Genomic DNA, 22,342 nt, shown 5'->3' on the forward strand with positions numbered 1-22,342 from the left:
GTTGATGGAAAACGTTCTTTGTTTACAATTAAACAAAGCTGTTAAATGAACTAGTGGAGATACACAAAGCTCTTAAATGATAAGGGCACATATGACGTTTTTTTGGGGGGGGTGGGGAGAAAAAAAAAAAGAAGCCTTCGTTTGCAGATAAACAAGGCGGTTAAATGTAATAGTTGAGATAAAGTATTGTCACTTTCACATCCTCCTCCCATTCGTTTATTGTCATTATTTTCCTTATGGCACATACACGGGTAGTACAGGTATCACGTTATGGCGGTAAATTCATTTGTGCTTTTGTGTATAAATAGTAGTCATACTTAATATGGGAGACACTGGGGATCACACGTAATAGTCGAGTGCATTTTATTATTTTCATAATTACTCGTACATGAGTAGAACTTGCGAGTACGTATCACGTTAAGGGTATAAATAGCAGTTACATTTAATACGGATATATGAGGTAGGGAAAATGAAGGCTTATGTGGTAGCCATTGAATGGATAGAGAGAGAGAGAGAGAGAGAGAGAGAGAGAGAGAGAGAGAGAGAGAGAGAATATACTGACACAGTATTTTAAGCGCTCAAGACTCGCTCCGGGGAACGACTTTCTCTAGATATTTGAAAATATATCCATTGTCAAATTTGTCTTTAAATATCGTTATAAGAAAAGAAAATAAAGAAAAAACTAATGATAAAATATACTTGTCTTGATATTTCTTAGGATGGCACAAGCGGTCTTGGTGATATTTCTTAGGATATCACATGCGATACGGCAAAACAAGTCAGCTTATCTCTCTCTCTCTCTCTCTCTCTCTCTCTCTCTCTCTCTCTCTCTCTCTCTCTCTCTCTCTCTCTGGCTGATTAATTGCACAAGAGTAATTTTATGCCAGGAATACTTTATCCTAAGAAAGTTTTACATATTTAATTACTTAATTATGTCTACTTTTAACCTCTCTGACCCCTACTGCAGCCAACGCTCTCTCTCTCTCTCTCTCTCTCTCTCTCTCTCTCTCTCTCTCTCTCTCTCTCTCTCCCCATAAATTTCTCGATTATGCTCATCACACCTTTAACCGCATTAAAAGACCGGATGTGCCATGTTGACAATGCAGCCGAGTGAACGTAATAATTATGGGTGATGTCATGGCTGTCAAGATCTTATTATTATTTTTTCTTTTCTTTGCGGAGCCTGAGGGTCGAGTTGATTTAATAGCCTTTTTTGTCCCAGTATTTAAATACTTCGGGTATAACTCTTCATTGCAGCTTGTTGCAGTCATGTGGTTGTGGATTGTTGTAGCGTTGTTGTCTGTCTTCATTTTTTCAGAGTTTTTTTTTTTTTTTTTTTTTTTTTTTTTTTTGTTTTTTTTTTTTTTTTTTTGTTTTATTTTTTTTTTTTTTTTTTAAAAAAAAAAAAACCTCCTTCCTAATAGCTGTGAATGGCTTGATGGTGCCTTATGAATGGATGAAGTACTTATTACCAAAATTTGTATTGCATCCTTCTATCAGCATGAGAGATAAGTCCACAACATAGATAACAATTACGTCGATTCAAAAACTGGAAAGTTTATCTCCACAATATTTAATCACTGAAGTGGATGTGGTGTGTGTGTATGTGTGTGTATGTATGTATGTATGTATGTGTGTGTGGAAGAGTGCTTCAAAATCTCTAGCACCCCTCTTTGGAGGAGTAAGTGTATTTTTTAAAGTAATTTAGATCGGACATTTTCTTCTAAAATTGGCGAGTTTCGTCTACTATAGTAGATTAACATCAACCGTGCATCTGATGTCTAGGCCCATCCCTTACGACACTCCCGATTGGCTGTTGATAAGCCAGTCACAGGGCTGGAAACTCTCAGTCTCTCTCTCGAGATTTCACATAGGCTGGATGTATGTTCAACATCTGAGGGATACTTTTGAAAGACGAGAGGTGGAACATACATCCTTCCTAAGTGAACTCTCTAGAGATTGAGAGTTTTCATCCCTGCGATTGGCTTATCAACAGCCAATCAGGAGCATCGTAAGGGATGGGCCTAGACATCAGATGCACGGTTGATGTGAATCTACTGTAGTAGACGAAACTCGACAATTTTAGATGACGAAACCTGACGTCACGAGTAAGCTTGGCATGGCATAGGCGAGGTAGGTTTGGGCCTAAATTTCATCGGTTTTTATTTCCTTTTCAATCGTGTTCTGGTATCTTTAGCCTGTGTTGGAAGTTAAAAGTGACTGTTCCAAATGTTATGGGTTTTGGGTTATGTTTCAGTGACGGTTTCACTTCGTTTCTGAAGTCAGATGCGAAAATCTATATTTTTATGTGTTTTACTCAACTCTTAATTTTTCTTTCTCTTTTCGCAAATAGTTACTTTTTTCTCTGACAGCAGACTTTAGCAAGATCATTTTTTGTAGATTGCGCCACTTGAACATGTTTGTACTAAAATAATAATAAAGTTAAGTACGATAGGTCAACCAGGAGAAATTAAACCTATGTTCGGACAACCAGGAGCAAGTTAAACCTGTGCTAGGTCAACTATAGCTGGTTCACTTAAGATAGATTCTTGGATGAACCGTATGTTTACGAGGCGTTTGTTTGGCGGCCGCTGATTGGCTGGTACCGGGAGGTAGGCAGCTCCCAGCCAATCAGCGCCCGCCAAACAAACGTCTCGTAGGCATTAGGGATCTACCTTAAGTGAATCAGCTGTAGATAAAGTTTAGATCCATACTAGAGCAACCAGGAGGAAATTAGACCTATGCTCGATCAAACAAGAGGAAGTTAGCCCTATGCTAGATCAACCAGGTAAAAGTTAGACCTCTGCTAGATCAAACAAGAGAAAGTTAGACTTATGGTAGATCTACCAAGAGAAAGTTAGACCTATATTAGATCAACCAAGAGGATGTTAGACCATTTCTAGAACAACTAGGAGAAAGTTAGACCCATATTAGATCAACCAAGAGGATGTTAGACCTTTTCTAGAACAACTAGGAGAAAGTTAGACCCATATTAGATCAACCTAGAGGATGTTAGACCTTTTCTAGAACAACTAGAAGAAAGTTAGACCTATGCTAGATCATTCAGGAGAAAGTTAGACCTATGCTAGATCATTCAGGAGAAAGTTAGACCTATGCTAGATCATTCAGGAGAAAGTTAGACCTATGCTAGATCAATCAGGAGAAGATTTGACCGTATATTACATCAACCAAGAGAATGTTTGATCTTTTCTAGAGCAACTAGGAGAAAGTTAGACCTATGCTAAAGCTACCAGGAGAAAGTTAAACTTCTGCTAGATCAACCAGGAGAAGGTTAGACCCTGTATTAGATCAACCAAGAGAAAGTTAGACCTATATTACTAGAGCAACCAGGAAAAAGTTAGATCAACGTGTAATACAGTACGGCACGTCACTTCTTCAGATTTAAGCAGTGCCGTGCCCAAGTCATACACTGAAAGGTCGTGCCGTCAAGGAAACGGGGAGTGTTTATTCCCCTTTCATTGCCGGTGTTTACAAAAAGATCTTTGTTTTGGTTTAGAAATTGCGGGAAGAAGACGGGCCACACGGTGCCAAAACTGTTTGTTTGTTGTCCCTTTAAAAATGGATTCTTGTCAGTGTGATGCTTGGTTTGGCGTGTAAACGACAGAGTTAAAAATTCCGAGCGCTTTTGTTTTCTCTCTTGTTAGCGATAGGTCATTGTGGTATGTCGTAAGGTACAGTGGCATTGTTTGTATATAAAAATTTCATTAATCAGCCAGTAAATAAGTAATTTTCGCCTTTAGACTAAGATCCCAAGTATCATATTGTTCTAAAACACGGATCCTTTTAGCTCAACAGTTGTTGCCAAAATCCTGAAACTCTCCTCTTTGTTTGTTTTAGACACGAATCGTTTTAAATAAATGATATCACCTGTACACAAAAAACCTAAACCACGCGACATTCTTCTTCATGCTTTAGACATAATTCCCTCTTGAATGCAACTCGTTGTGAGGCCCTCTTTTATTAAAAAAAAAAAAGTTAGGTAGTTATTTTGAGTCTGCTCCTAGATTCAACCTGCCCGCACTAAATTTACATAGAGCCCCAGTTCCGACTGCAAAACCCCTGCCGTCCTACCACGCTGCCGCAGTAGGGGAGTGTGTGGAAGCCTAATGCGGGTCTTTGTTTTGTTGTTGTTGTTGTTGTTGTTGTTGTTGTTGCTACTGCGAAATGAAGCCAGACTTCGCCAAGAGAATGTAGATTACCAGGTTGTTTCTCAAGGGAATAAGTGCAGGGATTACGTCTCTGCGTATGACAAAAAGAGTGTTAATGAAAACATTTTTCTTTTAAACATTCGACGTGTGATGCTAAGGACAGCGCAGCATAAAACAACAATTAGGGGTCTGGTTCAAGCGGCAGCGGGTCGTATTGGATGGAGGCTGAAAACCACCAGGGGTCATCGTAGTGGATTATACTGGCCTTATGCCAGCATGGGGTCTTGCACTGTTGGGTAGAAACATCAATTCTTGCCTTAACGTCCGCGTTACAGGATGTTAGGCGCGTGAATTCTCTTCATTCGCTAATATTTCCGAGCTTCGTGCGCGTTTTTCATCTCTCTCTCTCTCTCTCTCTCTCTCTCTCTCTCTCTCTCTCTCTCTCTCTCTCTCTCTCTGTGCGTCATAGCACTTCAACCACTTAGTATCGCAGGTTTTAAGGAATCCAGCCAAAAGCCCTTGTTGAACGATCGTCAAGGCCGCAGGATAGAGAGCGAAAGTGAGGGCTTTTATCTACCTTTCATGATTAGACTATAAGAGGCCTTGAACGTCCAGGTAAGGGCTGTTAGGAATTGGCTAAAATTGCAGAAGGGGACTGGAGCTAATACTTTTAAAGAAATAAGCTGATCGGAGTCAATGTTAAGGGCTTAAAGTTACTACAAGGTTTAGCTGTGTACGAAGAAGTGAAAAATAACTTTTGCATTAAATATCATTAAAGTTACAGCATCAGATATATAATATTGAAGCTATTAACATTTGCTTTTAGTATAAATCTCTGTATCTGTTTCTGGGTATGTAGGCGGTGCGTTGTATATAAATAGAATCTGCTGGAGTGCCATAGTACTAAAAATATAACAGGATCGACTCGGACAGCGGGGAAAAAAAAAGAAAAAAAAATCGAGCATTGGACCAGTTGTAGACGGAGGGTTGTCTGTGACTATATTTTATTAATGTGTTGTAACCTTTTATATATATAATATATAGTGTATAAAATGTACAATAAGTTCATAAGTAAGTAGCTCATACTCGCCTTAGAAGGTTATAATGCAATGTTAACGAAATATTGTTTTGACAGGCGGTGAAAGTTGTTGCAATTAGAATTCACCGCGAAGGCAATAACCTTACCTTTTGTGACAGAGAGAGAGAGAGAGAGAGAGAGAGAGAGAGAGAGAGAGAGAGAGAGAGAGAGAGAGAATTTACATTCATGATCTCAAAAAGGCTTTCATTCTCATTCAGTGAACAATTTACGAGAAGGTCAAGATGGCGAATGCATGAAAGTGATAATGGAGTCGGTCTAGGGCAATGGTCTAGGAGTCTGGGTTAATGTTGCTGGTTATCTCAGACAGTTCTTATTTAGGCCGTAGGTGTCGACAACCCTTATGAGAGGTTGGAGGGGGGGGGTGAGTTTTTTTTTTAGGCTCCCCGTGGGGATTTTTGGGGTAAATAGACTCATCTTGAGTGAAAGGTACTGTTTTGTTGGTTAGGAAGGCATTTTGCGTTACCGGAGAGGCGTTGGAGGTAGATAGATTTCTCCTCTTTGTAAAGGATTTAGTACTAAAGTAGATTCACATCAACCGTGCATCTGATGTCTAGGCCAGTCCCTTACAACGCTCCTGATTGGCTGTTGATAAGCCAAGTGGAAACGCTCAGTCTCTCGAGTGGGTTCACATGGGTAGTATCTGTGTTCCACCTCTCCTGAGGGATACGTCTTTCAAAAGTATCCGTCAAGAGATGTGGAACATACATCCTGCCTATGTGAACTCTCGAGAGTGAGCTATCAACAGTCAATCGTAAGGGACTGGCTTAGATCTCAAATGCACGGTTGATGTGAATCTATTATAGATAGGTGGTTCTTTGGTTGGAGGGAGGGTGTGGTTTCTTGGGTGAAGGATTTTTGGGAGAGCTTTAAGATCCTTCTCGGATGAAAGTCATTATTAAGCTCTGGGCTTAAAGTACTTAGTCTAAGCGCTTTCTTAGGTGAAAGTGATTCTAAGCCTGTAATAAGTCATTTTTAAGCCCTTCTTGGATGGAAGTAATTTCAAACTTCTTGGATGGAACCCATTTTAAGTCCTTGGATGAAAGTCATTTTTAACTCTTGAATGGAAGCTATTTTAAGGTCTTCTTGGATGAAAGTCATTTTTAAACTCTTCTTGGATGAAAGTTATTCTCGGGGTAAGCTGCCTTTTGAGTGAAGATTTGTTGAGTAAGCTTTTCTTGCGTGTTAAATTGTTAGTGGAATTAGTACTAGGCTCTACTATATTGGTGAAGGGAGCTTTTGGGTTGAGTTAGGCTCTTGTAGGTTGGTTGAGCATTGGCATCAGATATGCTCTCCTTGTCTGAATTCAAGATTATGGTATTTTGGGCATTCAAGAACAACAGGTCAGTCGTTGAATACATTTTGTAAGGTCATAAATCCACAGGCGAATGTATGATCCCATTAATGTCATAACTATTTGAACCTCCTTGTTGTTTGTGCTGTTTCAAGTGTTGTCAATGCGTGCCATATGCTTCTTGTTCTGCCAGATGCTTTGCATTAACGATTTGTCTTTCGTTTTTTATTGATTGATAAAGGAGAAAAACTTTGACATCATTTGCTTTGAATAGAAGTATCAATAGTTTTAAAATAATTCTATTCGATATTTCGTGTGACCTTGCAGTTATTGGTGAATAATCTCATGTCTTCAGTAATCATAAAGAGAGACTGCCATTGAATGAGATTTCTCTTAGCGAAGGTAAAAACAATGTAGTTTATGAGAGTGTGTATGTGTGTGCGCGTGTTTTGAGAGAGAGAGAGAGAGAGAGAGAGAGAGAGAGAGAGAGAGAGAGAGAGAGAGAGAGATTTTGCTCGAATAGTCAGATGTTTTCAGTAATATGATAGGCAGACTAGCAATAATGAGATTTCTCTTAGCGAAGATAAAAATATGATAGTTTGTAATAGTGTGTGTGTTGAGAGAGAGAGAGAGAGACTTTTGCTCATATTTGAATGCACGAGTGCCAGGTTCTGACTGGAGGAGGAGGAGGAGGAGGAGTTAAGACTTGCAGCTTCATCAGTTATGGAAATCCTCAAAATCCGCTGATTCACCCTCAGGCTATTCCAAGATTTTTGCGGAAAAAAAAAATCTTAACACCCAAGGTTGTTTTATTGTTTTAAAGCAGCAGATATTGTATTCTGTATCTGATTTGTTTTCCTTCTGACCATATTCTATTTCTTGGTATTTTATAGCTTTGTGGTTTAGGATTAATGCAGGTGTAAAACTTCATTTTTTTCCGTTTATTATAAAAATTGTTTATATGATTTTTTGTGTGACGTTGAAATCCAAATTCTCGTTGTAGAATTATATATGATTAGAAATCGACAGATAAACCCTTTTTGTAACCAGTGATTTATTCAATGAATGTTCGCTTCTGTAGGGTAAGATAGGGTGGAGGGATGTATTTTTTAGTCACTATTTTTAATTTGAAAAAAAAAATAGTTAATAAAAGAACGATACAATTTGAGACAGACCTCGTGCTAAATATGTAACTTAGAAAAACGAGACCTTTAATTGATTGATTGACTGATGACTCTCAAACCGGCGTTACAACAACCAGGTGACGAGAACTTGATCAACTGATATGCTGGAGAGAGAGAGAGAGAGAGAGAGAGAGAGAGAGAGAGAGAGAGAGAGGAATATGGCTGGAAAGAGGGAAAGGGAGAGTTACAAGGATTAGGATGTCTCAAAGACTTATTAGTCCATCCGAGAGAGGAATAATGGCAAGGAGAGAGAGAGAGAGAGAGAGAGAGAGAGAGAGAGAGAGAGAGAGACAGAGAGGGGAGAGTAGGAGAAGCGGGGGGATAGAGCTCGAGAGAGGAAGAGTTACAAGGATTAGGATGTCTCAAAGACTTATTAGTCCATCCGAGAGAGGAATAATGGTAAGGAGAGAGAGAGAGAGAGAGAGAGAGAGAGAGAGAGAGAGAGAGAGAGAAATCGGCCTACCTCATTCATCCTCTTGAATATCCGACCCTTCATTTTGGCTTCACCTTCTTGTTCAGTCCTTCCTCCCACGCCACCTCACACTCACCTCTTCACTTCGTAAGAGATACATGCGCTCTTCAGAGCCCCACTTATCTCGGGCAGTTCCTCTTCTCTCTCTCTCTCTCTCTCTCTCTCTCTCTCTCTCTCTCTCTCTCTTTTCATCTCCTTTGAAGTTTCTTTGCCTTTTCTTGTTCCCCGGTATTCTATCTGTGTCCTGGTTTTCTCATTCACTTCGCTTGTTGTTAAGTTTTTATAATATGTTCACCCATTCTTCGGCATATAAGTATCCTCGGTTGTCATTCAACTTCTCGTCTTTTGTGAGGTTTGTAACCTCTTGGGTTTTAGATTCCTCTCTCTCTCTCTCTCTCTCTCTCTCTCTCTCTCTCTCTCTCTCTCTCTTATACACGCACAAAGCAATCTCTCGCTCATACACGCAGCAATCTTTCTCTCTCACTACAATCTCTGTCGCTCACACGCAATTCTTACACACACACACACAAAACAATCTCTCTCTCTCTCTCTCTCTCTCTCTCTCTCTCTCTCTCTCTCTCTCTCTCCAGTCTGTCTCTCACACGCAATTCTTATACACAAAAATCTCTCGCTCTCAGTTCTTATATACACATAATTCTCTCTCTCTCTCTCTCTCTCTCTCTCTCTCTCTCTCTCTCTCTCTCTCTCCACAATACAAAACTAAGTTATACTATACTATATAATACAGAGAGTAAGGAATGAAGAGAACATTCAAAGCCCTGACAAAAGACACATCATTGGACGCTTGATTCTCAATTTAACCCCCTCTTACCCCGAGAGAGAGAGAGAGAGAGAGAGAGAGAGAGAGAGAGAGAGAGAGAGAGAGAGAGAGAGAGAGAGAGAGAGAGAGAGAGAGGTGCAGGTGGATGGGTGGGCTGCGTATTTCTTGCGAGTGAATTATATGATGATTCTTGTAACCCGTAGTGTCCTGAAAGTACTGCATCATGAATTTGCTCTACGGGGATCGCGTCACTTTTGAAGTATTAAATACATTTAATGATATTTCTGACGTTTGGAAGTTCTTTGCTGTCACTTGATCTTGCCCAGTTGAAACGTGAAACTGACATCCTAAATTTGGGAGGCCTGTTAAACTGATAATTTGATCAGGAGATTGAAACCAGTTTTTTTATGTTTGTTTTTTATATTCATGTTGATTTTGTATCTATCTTTTTACAATATTCTAGGATTTGTTTTAGTTATTTATTTGGTGTTTTTTTCATCCAATGCAATGTTAGTTTTTTGTTGCTGTTAATTTGATTTATTTGTAATTTTGCTTTTCAACTTATGTAAGGAATCTTTCAAGCGTTAAAGCTTCTTAATTATGGCTAGAGTTCGTTATGACAGTAGTTTTTTTTTACTTTTCTTTTAAATAGTTCATGAGTGTTAAAGTCCACTGTCAGTTGGTTGTTTTTTAAAGACCTAGAGTGTTTATGAGTTTTTTTCTGGTTTTCAAAGGCTCTATTCAGTTAAACATTTTCATTACTGTGATCGAGAAAACGTAAGTATTGTCATTCAATATGTTTATTGAATAAGTAATTGTAATAGATTAACTCAAATGCACCTTATTTACAATCAATATCTTTATAAACTGATTGTAAATCCCGTTTAATTTTTTTTTTATTTATTAATAAATAAAAGAAGCTTAAGAAATACTTCCAAAGCGTACTCATTGTATCTATGATACATCGAATAAGGTGCAGAATTCACTCATCTGCCTTGTGTCTCTGCGGAAAGCCCGACTTTGAGGAATTTCACTATTGCACGGGGGGAGGAATTGGTGAGGGGGAGGGAGGAATTTCACTATTGCACGGGGGAGGAATTGGTGAGGGGGGGAGGGAGAGAGACTCTTATTTTACTCCTTGATACCTGAATTGAAACTCCTCTCGTACTCGTCAGCGAGTCTGTGGTTTGGGGTCATACGGCGGGTAGTGCCACCGCCATCACCTCAATAGGTAGAGTTGTGGCACACTTGGCACTGTTTCATCAACACGCGAGCGACTGACTCATGTGCTCTCTCTCTCTCTCTCTCTCTCTCTCTCTCTCTCTCTCTCTCTCTCTCTCTCTCTCTCTCAGAAAATATAAAGCAGCATTGCATGCAATAAAAATTGGACTCGGCTTCGACGAGGTGATCCTCACATTCGCCGAGATGGAACCTTTCATCAGACTCTCTCTCTCTCTCACTCTCTCTCTCTCTCTCTCTCTCTCTCTATCTCCTCTCTCTCTCTCTCGTGTATCCTGCAACACTTAACTTGCTTTTCCACTTCCTCTTGACGCTCAGAATACATCGCTCGTAAAACCACAAGTATGAGAGTAACGCTTTGACGTTTTTAGACACAGACAGACAGACAGACATTCTCACTGATTTAGTAGTAAGGATTTATTTGACTGTTCGCTCGAAATGAGAATATTGAGGGGTTAGCGGGGATGGGGGGGGGGGGGGGGGGGCTGAGCGAGAAGAGGCATGGGAAGCGCAATACCTGTGGTACACATGTCGGCATAGGATAGTTGTATTTGGATATACAGAGTATATATATATATATATATATATATATATATATATATATATATCTATATATTATATAGAGAGAGAGAATTAAAATAAAATACGTTCATGAATCATAAATTCATGCAAAATCAAGAAATGGGCCTGGTACACACATTATGCCTCTTCCTCTCTCTCTCTCTCTCTCGCTCTCTCTCTCAAAACCCACTCATCTCTCCTCGCTCTCCTCGCGTTCTCTCTCTCTCTCTCTCTCATAATAATAGTATATATATGTATATAAATTACATATATAATATATATAAATATATGAGAGAGAGAGAGAGAGAGAGAGAGAGAGAGAGAGAGAGAGAGAGAGAGAGAGGACATAATGATCATGGACGTATTTTAATTATCTCTTGCGTTTACTCGAAATATTCGCGTTGAAATTTGCGTTTTTTCCCCTTCCATTTCTTGGGCCATTCGACTGAACGGTTTCAATTACTTATTGTGTGTACACTCAGATTTAATACATCACTTTTGGGCCTTTAAACTCCGTATTCAAGTGATCATGAGTTTTCGCCAGTGTTATGGTGTGTCTATTGTCTTTCTTGTTTTTGCCAATTACTAATACGTCATCAGTTAAAATAAACGCTCCTTGACATATCAGCAAGTATTTTGTCCATTGTTTGCTGCCATATTGCTGGACTGCTAGCAACGTTTCTTGGTTAGAAGCGCTTAAGTGGATGTTTCTTTATACCGTACCCCTTATTATTTTAAGCGTAGGTGCATTCTTTACTTTTGTGTTACTTCCGTGTGAGTACATTGCGTCAGGAACTTCATTATATTTAGACTTGGGTATGCTGCGCACAGCTTTTCAGAAGGCGATTCGTGGAATTATTGTTACTAAAAGTGGCGTAAGAGCATCTAGGTAATAATGGTAAAGGGAAAATTCAAAAGAAAAAAGTAAAAAAAAAAACTTTAAAATGAGCTAAATATAAGAAATATGTAAAAAATAAAAATGTTTGTGTGTGTATATATATATAATATATATATCTATATATATATAATATATATAAATATATTATATGTATACAACGCATACACATATACTGTTTATTTACAAGTTCTAAATTTTCTTGAGGAGGTCAGCCTCCCTAACAAGATTAGTCTTATAACAACCTTGTGTTCGTCCGAGTGTAGAGTTCAAACACCAAACGTGCAAGTCAGTTTTGTGTGCTTGATCCAACACCTCTCGGAATGCTCTTCGTATGGGTACATGCGTCCTAGCACCTTCTTCTTCTTCTTCTTCTTTATTAATGAGTCACACCCTCATTACTTCCATCATTATCTTTGCACCGTCGTTCACAGGACAGTCTTGGAAACTTGTCAATAGGCGCATTGGTGGCCATATTTAACGTGGCTGTAGATCTGAGGAAATTTGGGCAAGAGTGTCGAAGGACGGGACATGATTAAGACGAGTTTTTAAAAAGTTCTTGAACAGGGATGTTAATAAGCACTGCTCGGAGGGTTATTTTTGTTGCTGAGTGTTTTGCGTTTTTATGCTCGTTGGTGGTTCGTGTGGTTCTTCAGTTTTTGCTCTGTGGATTACTGTATAGTAACGGTTTAAAGGAGAGAGAGAGAGAGATTTGAAAAGAGAGAGAGAGAGGGATTTGAGAGAGAGAGTTTTGAGTGAGAGATCGGAGAGAGAGAGGAGCGAGATTTTGTCAGCTTCATAGAAGACCACAGCCTCTGTGTAACAACCCTTAAATACATTTGTATGTGTTGGTGTAAGTTGATTCGCAATTTCATGAATGCTATTTTCTTACGTTGTTATTAACAATTTTATCCAGTAAACAAGATTAATACTTATTAATGAATCTATCCAATGTATAGATATAACCAAAAGTGTATGTATTAATTTTCTAATAAATATACCCAGTGTATAAATGCATCCAAGGACATATTTATTTTGTTAATGACGTACGTAAAAGTGAGAGAGAGAGAGAGAGAGAGAGAGAGAGAGAGAGAGAACCATAGGTCATTGGAATTCTATCAAGCGAGATCTGACTGAAGCTTTCCCTTCAAGTGCCGTGTTGTCGAGAGAAATTCGTGGTGTCTTGGGCGGCTGGCCGAGGCGTCCAAATTTGCAAGTGCTTATGCGCGCTGGGCGCTCGAGGATGACCTTAAAGGGACAGCGCTTTTCCTTAAGGAGGACTCGAAGACAAGGGAAGGCGGGCGGGGAGGGGAGGGGGTGAGGTAGTGCCTGTGCCCATGGTGGTGCTTGGCTGTTCAGTTTTGGCAGCAGAGGGCCATCCTTATGTTTTTTTTATGTGTTTGTGGGATTTCTTTATTGGCTAATTTGAAAGCATTTTCAGTTTGTCGTCAATTGGTGGGTGGTTTAGCCTTTCGTTCACATCTATCTAATGTGTATTATTAAGAAACTTATATAAAGATAAAATTGCAAATGCATTTAGTCAAAAATTTATTGATTTTGATTTATAATTTTTGTCTAATCCTTAGTAATTTGTAAATATTGTAAGTATATAATTTTGTAAGAGTTTGTAACATCCTACTTATGTAATTGATATGTCATATTTTTCTAATGAAAGATAAAAAAATTAATATGATTTGGGGAAGAGAGAATTTCATATATGCTAAACGTATTGGTATCTGAATTATCAAATTTATATCTTATGATGCCATAGTCACGCTTCAGAAATAAAAAGGATGGAGGATCAGGTAGACATTTAAAAATAAGATGAATACTCCTTGTTCTAGAATGGGCTGAATTTGTTGTGATGACTTGTATAGTCTCACAGAGCTTCCTCAAGTTTTAGGATCTTCGATAATGCAGCCTCAGCTGAGAAATGGTTAATTGGTTAGTTTTCCCAGTCAGGTTATCGAGTTTGCTATCAAGGCCAAGTGCAAAGAAAATATTTTTGAATAGAGGCACCAACTGTGAAGATCTGTACTGTTGAGATATCTGTCTCGTGTATTTTCTGCATTCCATTTACACCCATTATTGAGTGTGATGATAATTTCAAGAGGATGCTGGGTACGAAAAGAACACGAAGGCACTGGAGATCGCAGTCAGTGTTGAATATTCAGTCATGGCGAATTATCCAAATACCACCAACATATCGCCTTTCATTCTCATCACGTGATCAAACACCATCGCAATATTGAGCCATCTTATCAATTATACCCACCTCCAATACCCCCTTCTTTCCATACCCGCATTGCTCACTCATGCAACACTTTTTTTTTTTTCAGCTGCGCATACAATGCGCTTGAATACGCATTACGTGCGTTCCTTGTGTGTGTGTGTGTGTGTGTGTGTGTGTGTGTTTTTATAAAGACATAATAGGAAGAGAAAATTACGTAGTAAGTCAAGATACTGTCGTGCCATTGAACATGTAGATATTTCATAAATGAGATCGTAATAAAACTTTTTATTAATTTGTGGGGGGGACGATGGAAACGACCTTAATACGAGGATGCGCTTGTACTTAATGGTATCCAAAATTACAGGGAAACGGACATTGATAAAAACGATATCCAAACATGCTTCGAAAATATTAGTGCGGTTATTTATATGTAACTTTGAAGTAAAGCTTGCTTTTAATTTTTGCTCTTATTCAGGTGACTACATACTAATTTCATTGAAGGTACATTCTCTCTCTCTCTCTCTTTTTTGTATCTGCCATAAGGTGTTAATTTCATTGAAGGAACATTTCATTCTCTCTCTCTCTCTCTCTCTCTCTCTCTCTCTCTCTTCTTCTTCTACTCTCTCTCTCTCTCTCTCTCTTTTCATCTGCTATATTATCACAGGCTGCTGCCATAAGGTGATAGGGGAATTAAAGGCCTGGTGTGGACCTGAAAGCTCTACAAACAATCGTAAAACTACAAATCGGATATATACGTGTTTCATATAGTATTGTTAACTACAATTTTTTTTATTATACCTACTTATGTGAATACGTACTATGTGTATCTAACCATTTCACATACCTTCCCTTAACACTATCCACTATCTGAAGCGCAATAAGTTCCATTAACTCACTTCCGTGTTTTTTTTGTTGCAGATTCAACAGACATTGTAGACTGCAAGTTGAAGTTGATCCTGGGCTTGATATGGACCCTCATTCTCCACTACTCCATCTCCATGCCCATGTGGGATGGAGAAGACCAAGTGGCGCCCGGGGAGAAAGGACCCACGCCCAAACAGAGGTACGTTGGGCCCTCCGAGTTGGTCAGATGCATGCTAAACTGGTGTTGCTGTGTTTGAAGGTCTACTACAGCCACTCGTCGTGAGTTGTGGTGAATGGCTTAGGTTGGATGAGTAATGGTGATGGGTAAAGTTTAATTACTCTGATTTGCATACTGATTTGTTTCGTATTTAAATGGACGTTAAGGAATGCAGATGTATGTATGGATGTGCGTCAGTAGCCATTTATAGTATATGTGTATTTGTATGTATGGTCACTACAATGATGCAATTAATCTTGTAGGAGAAGAATGACGATATAATTACGAAGAGTGAATATATACTTCTTGGGACGCTCATTTACATGTAATTTTTTTGAAATTGGGAACTTCTGTTTTTCACTATTTCGATATATTTACAGAAGAGTGAATATATAGTACTTCTGAACTGTTTTTTCACTATTTCGATATATTTACATGCACATGCACTCATAACTACGGAGGATCGAAACTTGTGTTCTCCCGCGTGTTTTTGTGTTCAAATACAAACAGCTGTTTATCTATATACTGCTGTTTGTGTTCATTAGATTAAGTATGTGCTCCATGTCCCGCCTAACAATTTAAATGCTGTCTTTAGCTTTGCTAAATTAAACGTTGCCTTATGATATAGGGCACCTCTGCAATGAATTTAGGTGTAACTCTTATAATTAATTTGCTTCCTTTTTAAGAGATTTACACGTAAAGATAGATTATTGATTTGCTTTCTTTGTAAGAAATATATATATAAATATAGATGATTATATATATTAATCTTATAACCTATATATAAATAATATCTATAATTATATATATATATTGATATATATATAGATAGATATATAATATATATATATATATATATATATATAAAGATTATTAATTTGCTATTCTTTGTTAAAACTTTACATGTAAAGATTGATTATTGATTTGCTCTCTTTGTATACAATTTATATTTAAAGATTGATTATTGATTGCTTTTTGATTATTGATTTGCTTTCTTTATACACTGAGAACTGGATGTTGCTTGTGATTATTAAAAAAAATTACTGGTGTATTAGGGAGATGCATACAATTTACCCCCCCTCCATGCATGTATCGAGAATATATTCGCTGCGACAGAAAAATCATGAATGTTTATTTATTACACATCAGTTAAAATACATAAATTCGTACAAGGGAATGCTGCTGATAGTAATTTCCTTTGTAAATATTTTATCATTTCGTCTTTGTTTCCCTAAAACCACATACTTTAACCAGGTCTCGTCGATAAAGGAAAACTTCCTAATAGCAAAGCATTGGTGTTTTTACACATTTATATAGATATAAATTCTTCAACGAGTCCACCTTTGTAAAGTTTAATCGTAAACATAAAATAATCTCCAGCGAGCGTGTAGTCAGTGTATAATTTTATTAATGGATCCGAAAATGAAGATTTATCTTACCACATTTCCCGGCAACATCAAAGGGACTGCTTATCTTGCCTTTGAAGTAATTTCCTGTAGGATAGGTGTTATCGCAATAATAGGTCGTAGCCTTATAGAGAGGGCAGTAAAATCCCCCCAAAGAAACCAGTCGGTTTCGTAAATTACCTGGTGGTAGCTGTCGGTAGCTTCCTAGGCGATAAGAGAGAGGGAGAGAGAGAGAGAGAAAAAAAAAACTAATATTATTTATGTCTTGAATTCATTGTAGCAAACCGGTATTCGCGCGGTCTTAATAAAGTATCGATGAAGCATCAGTTCTGTGCTTATAGCTCCGGTTCGGATTAGATAATCACAATTTTAGAGACGGTTTTGTTAACCAGTCATCACACTCTCCAACGAAATATTGTGTGCGCCCTTAAGAATGTGTTGTGGTTAGGTGTTCTTGCCCAGTGTTTTTTTTTAACAGCTTATGTTTAACTTATAAGAAAATTATAAGATATTGATTTGCTGCGATGGAGAAGGAAGAATAATTGATGATGAGACTACATCGTCAGTCGTTCGAGGTTACAAGGAGTTACAAGGATTAGGATGTCTCAAAAGACTTTAGTCCATCGAGGAGACATCGTGTGTTGGGTTTCAGTCACATTCTCTTAGTCTCATTTTTTTTTTCTTTTTTTTTTTTCTTATGAAGGAGACCACAGTGCAACAGCATATTTGAACATTCGAATACGGAGTTCTTAAGATAAGTAATATCTATCAAACAGAGCAGTCTGGAATTCTTTACCTCAATTACAATTCCTGCCCAGTCGAGATTATACAGTACTCTCTCTCTCTCTCTCTCTCTCTCTCTCTCTCTCTCTCTCTCTCTCTCTCGTTATAACTTATCAGTAACACTAGAATACTCGTTTTCTTTGAATTTTCCAATAGAGCATCTTTTCTAACCTCTGAAACTGGGTAATAAAAAAAAGGAGTTTATTTTATCGTGTGAAAAAATCAGTAAAACCGATTGTATGTTTTGATTTTCATTATTGGACATGGAAAGCTTACACTCCCGATTTGCATGCAAATATAAGCAGCCTCTTCGCCAGACCTCCAAACTTGAACGCGTTTCAGTTTAGACGCTTTCCGGAACGAGCGAGCCAACGCCAACAGCCCCATTTCCGCGGTTGTCGATGAATTTGAGGGGAATTGGTTTCAGCAGAAGTATTGAAAGGGAATTGCACTAGCGGCAGAGGTGTTTTAGTGAAAGGAATTTCATAATGCAACAAAAAATGATATTGTGAGACTGCCAATTCATTCTAGAGAGCTAGGCCTATATGAGACTGTAAATTCATTGTTGAGATCTATGCCTATATGAGACTGTAAATTCATTCTTGAGATCTAGGCATATGTGAGACTGTAAATTCATTGAGATCTAGGCCTATATGAGACTAAATTCATTCTCGAGATCTAGGCCTATAGAGACTAAATTCATTCTCGAGATCTAGGCCTATATGAGACTAAATTCATTCTCGAGATCTAGGCCTATATGAGACTAAATTCATTCTCGAGATTATGTCTATATGAGACTAAATTCATTCTCGAGATCTAGGCCTATATGAGACTAAATTCATTCTCGAGATCTAGGCCTATATGAGACTAAATTCATTCTCGAGATCTAGGCCTATATTAGACTAAATTCATTCTCGAGATCTAGGCCTATATGAGACTAAATTCATTCTCGAGATCTAGGCCTATATTAGACTAAATTCATTCTCGAGATCTAGGCCTATATTAGACTAAATTCATTCTCGAGATCTAGGCCTATATTAGACTAAATTCATTCTCGAGATCTAGGCCTATATTAGACTAAATTCATTCTCGAGATCTAGGCCTATATGAGACTAAATTCATTTTTGAGATTAGGCCTATGTGAGACTGTAAATTCATTCTTGTAATCTAGACCTATAAGAGACTGTAAATTAATTGTTGAGATTGTAAATTAATTCTTGAGATCTAGGCCTATATGAGACTGTGAATTCATTCTTGAGATCTAGGCCTATACAACGTACTCCATATTAATCGTCAAATCCACACTGTCATATCACTCAAGAATACGAAAGTTTTTCAGGTAATTTCATGCAAAAGAATGGAAATTCAAAACGATATAATTGAAGGTATTCACAATTTTTTTTAAATGCGACGAAATTTAATCAAGGAAGAAACGTCGTCTTGAGACTGAGGGCTTGAAGTGTAAGTTAAATTTTTTGTACCTGATATGGATGCTTAGCGTGCTCTTAATAGCTGAAGATTAGACATATTTGTTATCTCTTATCGGTTACAGTGGTCGCATCATTATTGCAGTAACGTAATGTATAGCTAGTTATCGATAATTGATTATATACGCTAGTGAGGCTGTTGTCACTCAACTTTATATTTTAGAGTACCTTTATTATAGTAATAATGTACTGAATCGTGTTTTTGTTTGAAGACTTGAAATAGTAACAAATATTTAGAACAATTTTCTTATAGCGTAATGGCTTAATGAGACGGCTTGTTTTTATAAAGTGCGTAATGGAGTAATGTGTGTGTGTGTGTGAGAGAGAGAGAGAGAGAGAGAGAGAGAGAGGAGAGAGAGAGAGAGAGAGAGGAATGAATGTAAAAATAGTAATGATGGGTTGCATAAAATCAAAATGACAATCGCAAACTTCTGTCGACAGTACTTAAAAGTAATGAGAGCGTCCACTTATTAAAGAATTTTATGCCAGTTTGGGTGGGGTTGTGTTTGAAAATTAGCACCGAACTGATGTCTTTAAGGAAAACGATGACCATACTCTGCCGGTAGACTAAGGTTGAGCTACTGATAAAAAAAGAAATTAGGCCTAATCACTTCCTACCATCTCTTTTTTCCTGTTTTCTTCGGGCAAGGGCTAGAACAAGCCAGTAGGTTGCAAGAAAAAAAAAAGTAGTTACCCATCAGTCTAATATGATACTTTGGGAAATAGTCTTATACAGCCAAAAATAGCCGCTAAAACTGTAAGCGAACCCAAGACCTACTTGTAGAGCATCGTGAGTGAGTGGGAAGAACCAGACCCGGCTCCGATGAAAGATAGACTCAAGTGGATGTTGAGATCCTTCTTCATAGGGACCCACTGTTCGGTTTCGGGTTTTATTATGGTCTCATTGCCACTAGTCTCAAATCGCTAAGGTTTGCTGTGAATCTTAAGTTTTAACGAGGCAGGATTACATCATTATTTCGAGCAGTCGTTTGCCAGCACAGCGTCCACTAGACCGTGGCCCAGCGAGAGGTTCCGTATCAGAGAACCTAGACTATAAACTATAATTTATAGATGATATTTTTTGTAAATTTGATGTCAGAACATACTGTTGTTAATTACTATCACTTACTTCATCATTTCATCATTTAGAATATGTTTTACGAATTAGAATAAGTCTTTTCATTGAGCTGAGTTGAAAGTAAATTTATAGCAATAGGGGATACAGATTCGAATTAAAATCTGACCAGATCTGAACGAAGCGAATGAGAGACTGGCTGTGGAATTCCGGATGAAACTTTCTGAAATGATCGAACAGATGTGGAATAATTGTTTCCGATGTTATGAACAGTAAACCATTAAGAAGAAATTGTTCATGACATAAATAGTAAGGAATCCTATAATTTTTCGTATTGTAAATTAACTGGAGAAACACTTGTAGTAGAGTTATTGTTGCTATCTAACAGCGTTCCATTCTTATCGGTAATTCGCTTTAACTTTATCTCTAGGAGTAAAGGGAGGGTGTATACAAAATTTCGTATATATAATATATATAATATATATATATGTATATGTATGTATATATATATATATATATATATATATATATATATATATATATATATGTATAGATTCCGTTCAACTAGACTTGGTGATTATATAACTTTTCAACCTTTTTTTTTAATGTCACCAGTTGTGGTCTTGAACTGTTCATCATTTTCCATTTCTGTATGTCATATTTTGAATATTATTGTGGTTGAAGTTTTTAGAATGTGTGGTATATTCATGTAAGTTTATCTTATTTATTTATTTATTTTTTTTTTTTGAAAACTTAGGTGATTATTCCTTTCATTATCCTTTCGAAAATGACAATCCCTAGTATAAGCGTATACAATAAGCGAACCACATCCAATGATTTATCACTATCACTGTATACTATTTCTTTCTGAAACGTGGTCAAATTATAACCGGATCCAGCGAGAGGAATTTTACCCGGTCAAGGTCAAGGTCAGGTGGCGACCACCCGGACCTCTTGAAGGCTTGCCCCGAACAGCACAACGGTCCTAGTTCCAAAAACCAGGAACCAAGTAGTACCAGTAAAAAGCCGGCAAATACGAAAAGGTCTGTTGTTTCCAATCTAAGAGAAATCCCACGCAAGCAAGCAAGCAAGCAGGCAGGCAGGCAGCGTACTACTGCTTTCTGTGTCTCGTCGCTGTTGGCTTTGATGCTGCTTATTTCTGTTTGCTGTTCTTGGTTTTCGTTATGGTCATTTTTTGGGAGAGTGTGAAGTAAGGTGGTTTAAAGGTGTTTTTTCCCCATATTTTTTAGACATTTTTATCATAAACCTCTCCCGTAAAATAAAGCCACCCTTTTTTTCAAATATACACTGTTGGGTTAGATTGGTTGTGTTGAAATGTATTTTTCGTGCTATTTATTTTTGCACCATTTTCGTGCGTTTTACACGCATGCCTGGGAATGGTAGACAATATTGTGATGCAGACACACAGCACGTTCATATTAAATAGCTATAGATAACTATATTTGGTAAAAATTATGTTGCATGTATTTTATTTGCCTGAAGTAAAATGTGGGATATTACGACGTGTCTGAAACCTCAGTTTCTCACGGGTTGGGTACGTGTGTGTGGGTGTGTGTGTGTTTGTTTGTTTGTTTTTATTAAACACTGACGTCCGTGAAATTTGGTTTAGACCAAACTACGTTTTAAACTGGTGTTTTGAGGCAAAGTGATCGTATGAGAGAGAGAGAGAGAGAGAGAGAGAGAGAGAGAGAGAGAGAGAGAGAGTAGCTCTATAGTTCCGTATTCACTTGTACTGTAGTACGATTGTCCGTTCAAGTCCGGTCTGTAATGACTTTAATTGTATTTAGTGTTTCATCTGTCATCTCTCTCTTCCTTGAAGCAGCGGAGCCCGCAGATCTACAGCAGGGTATGTTGGTTACAATATTAAGTTGTCCCAGTTTCCCCTTCATAATATAAAGAGGTATCCGCCCGTCCCATAGCCTCGTGAAGTGTCCCAGTTTCTCCTTTTTGAAATGTAGAAGAACCCCTCTTCCCCCTCTGCCAGTTACCAGTTAATTTTGTTGCAAAAAAAAAAAAAGGGGGGATAATAGAGATGAATTAAAATAAACATTTTGAGTAACATAAAGTTAAGTTAAACTAAATAATGAATGCGTAAAGTAAACAATTAAGGGAATAAAGCTTTGCACCTCATAAATAGTGTAGTGTGCCCGCAACTGTGTTTGTGTAGTGAGCGCTTAGGAACCAGGAACCAGTATCGTTACCAAGCTTTCTTTTAGAAATATTGCTCTTGAAATTCCTATTGTATCATTATCTGTAGATGCTCATTGCGAACCCGTTTGAAGTTTTGAAAATTAGCTTCAAAATACACGGGAACGGCGCAGACATCGTTCCGGTTAGAGAGTAATGCAGGTTATTTGGTTGAAGTGCTGCACTTCTTCTTCATTATCCGCCGCACTTCGTACTCATCTCCTCCAGAAGGGAAAGATGTGGCGATCCAGCCACGCATTGATGTCCATTACGTTAAAAGAATATAAATAACAGTACTAATATAGATATATAAAAAATATCCAACATAACGCGCGAAGATCATACACAGGCATTCACTCATCTCTCGACCAAGTTTCG

At 37.9% G+C, this 22,342-nt stretch overlaps 1 protein-coding gene across 1 annotated transcript in view; it reads left to right on the forward strand.

The window, feature by feature from the left end:
• Positions 1-22,342, forward strand: part of LOC135204206 (filamin-A-like) — a 275,259-nt gene that overhangs the window by 108,045 nt on the left and 144,872 nt on the right. The window contains 2 exon segments of the mRNA XM_064234296.1: positions 14,843-14,987; positions 20,656-20,799. Coding sequence (XP_064090366.1) covers positions 14,843-14,987; positions 20,656-20,799 — 289 coding nt within the window.

This window comes from Macrobrachium nipponense, chromosome 44, assembly GCF_015104395.2.
Source record: "Macrobrachium nipponense isolate FS-2020 chromosome 44, ASM1510439v2, whole genome shotgun sequence".
NCBI classification, from domain to species: Eukaryota; Metazoa; Arthropoda; class Malacostraca; order Decapoda; family Palaemonidae; genus Macrobrachium; species Macrobrachium nipponense.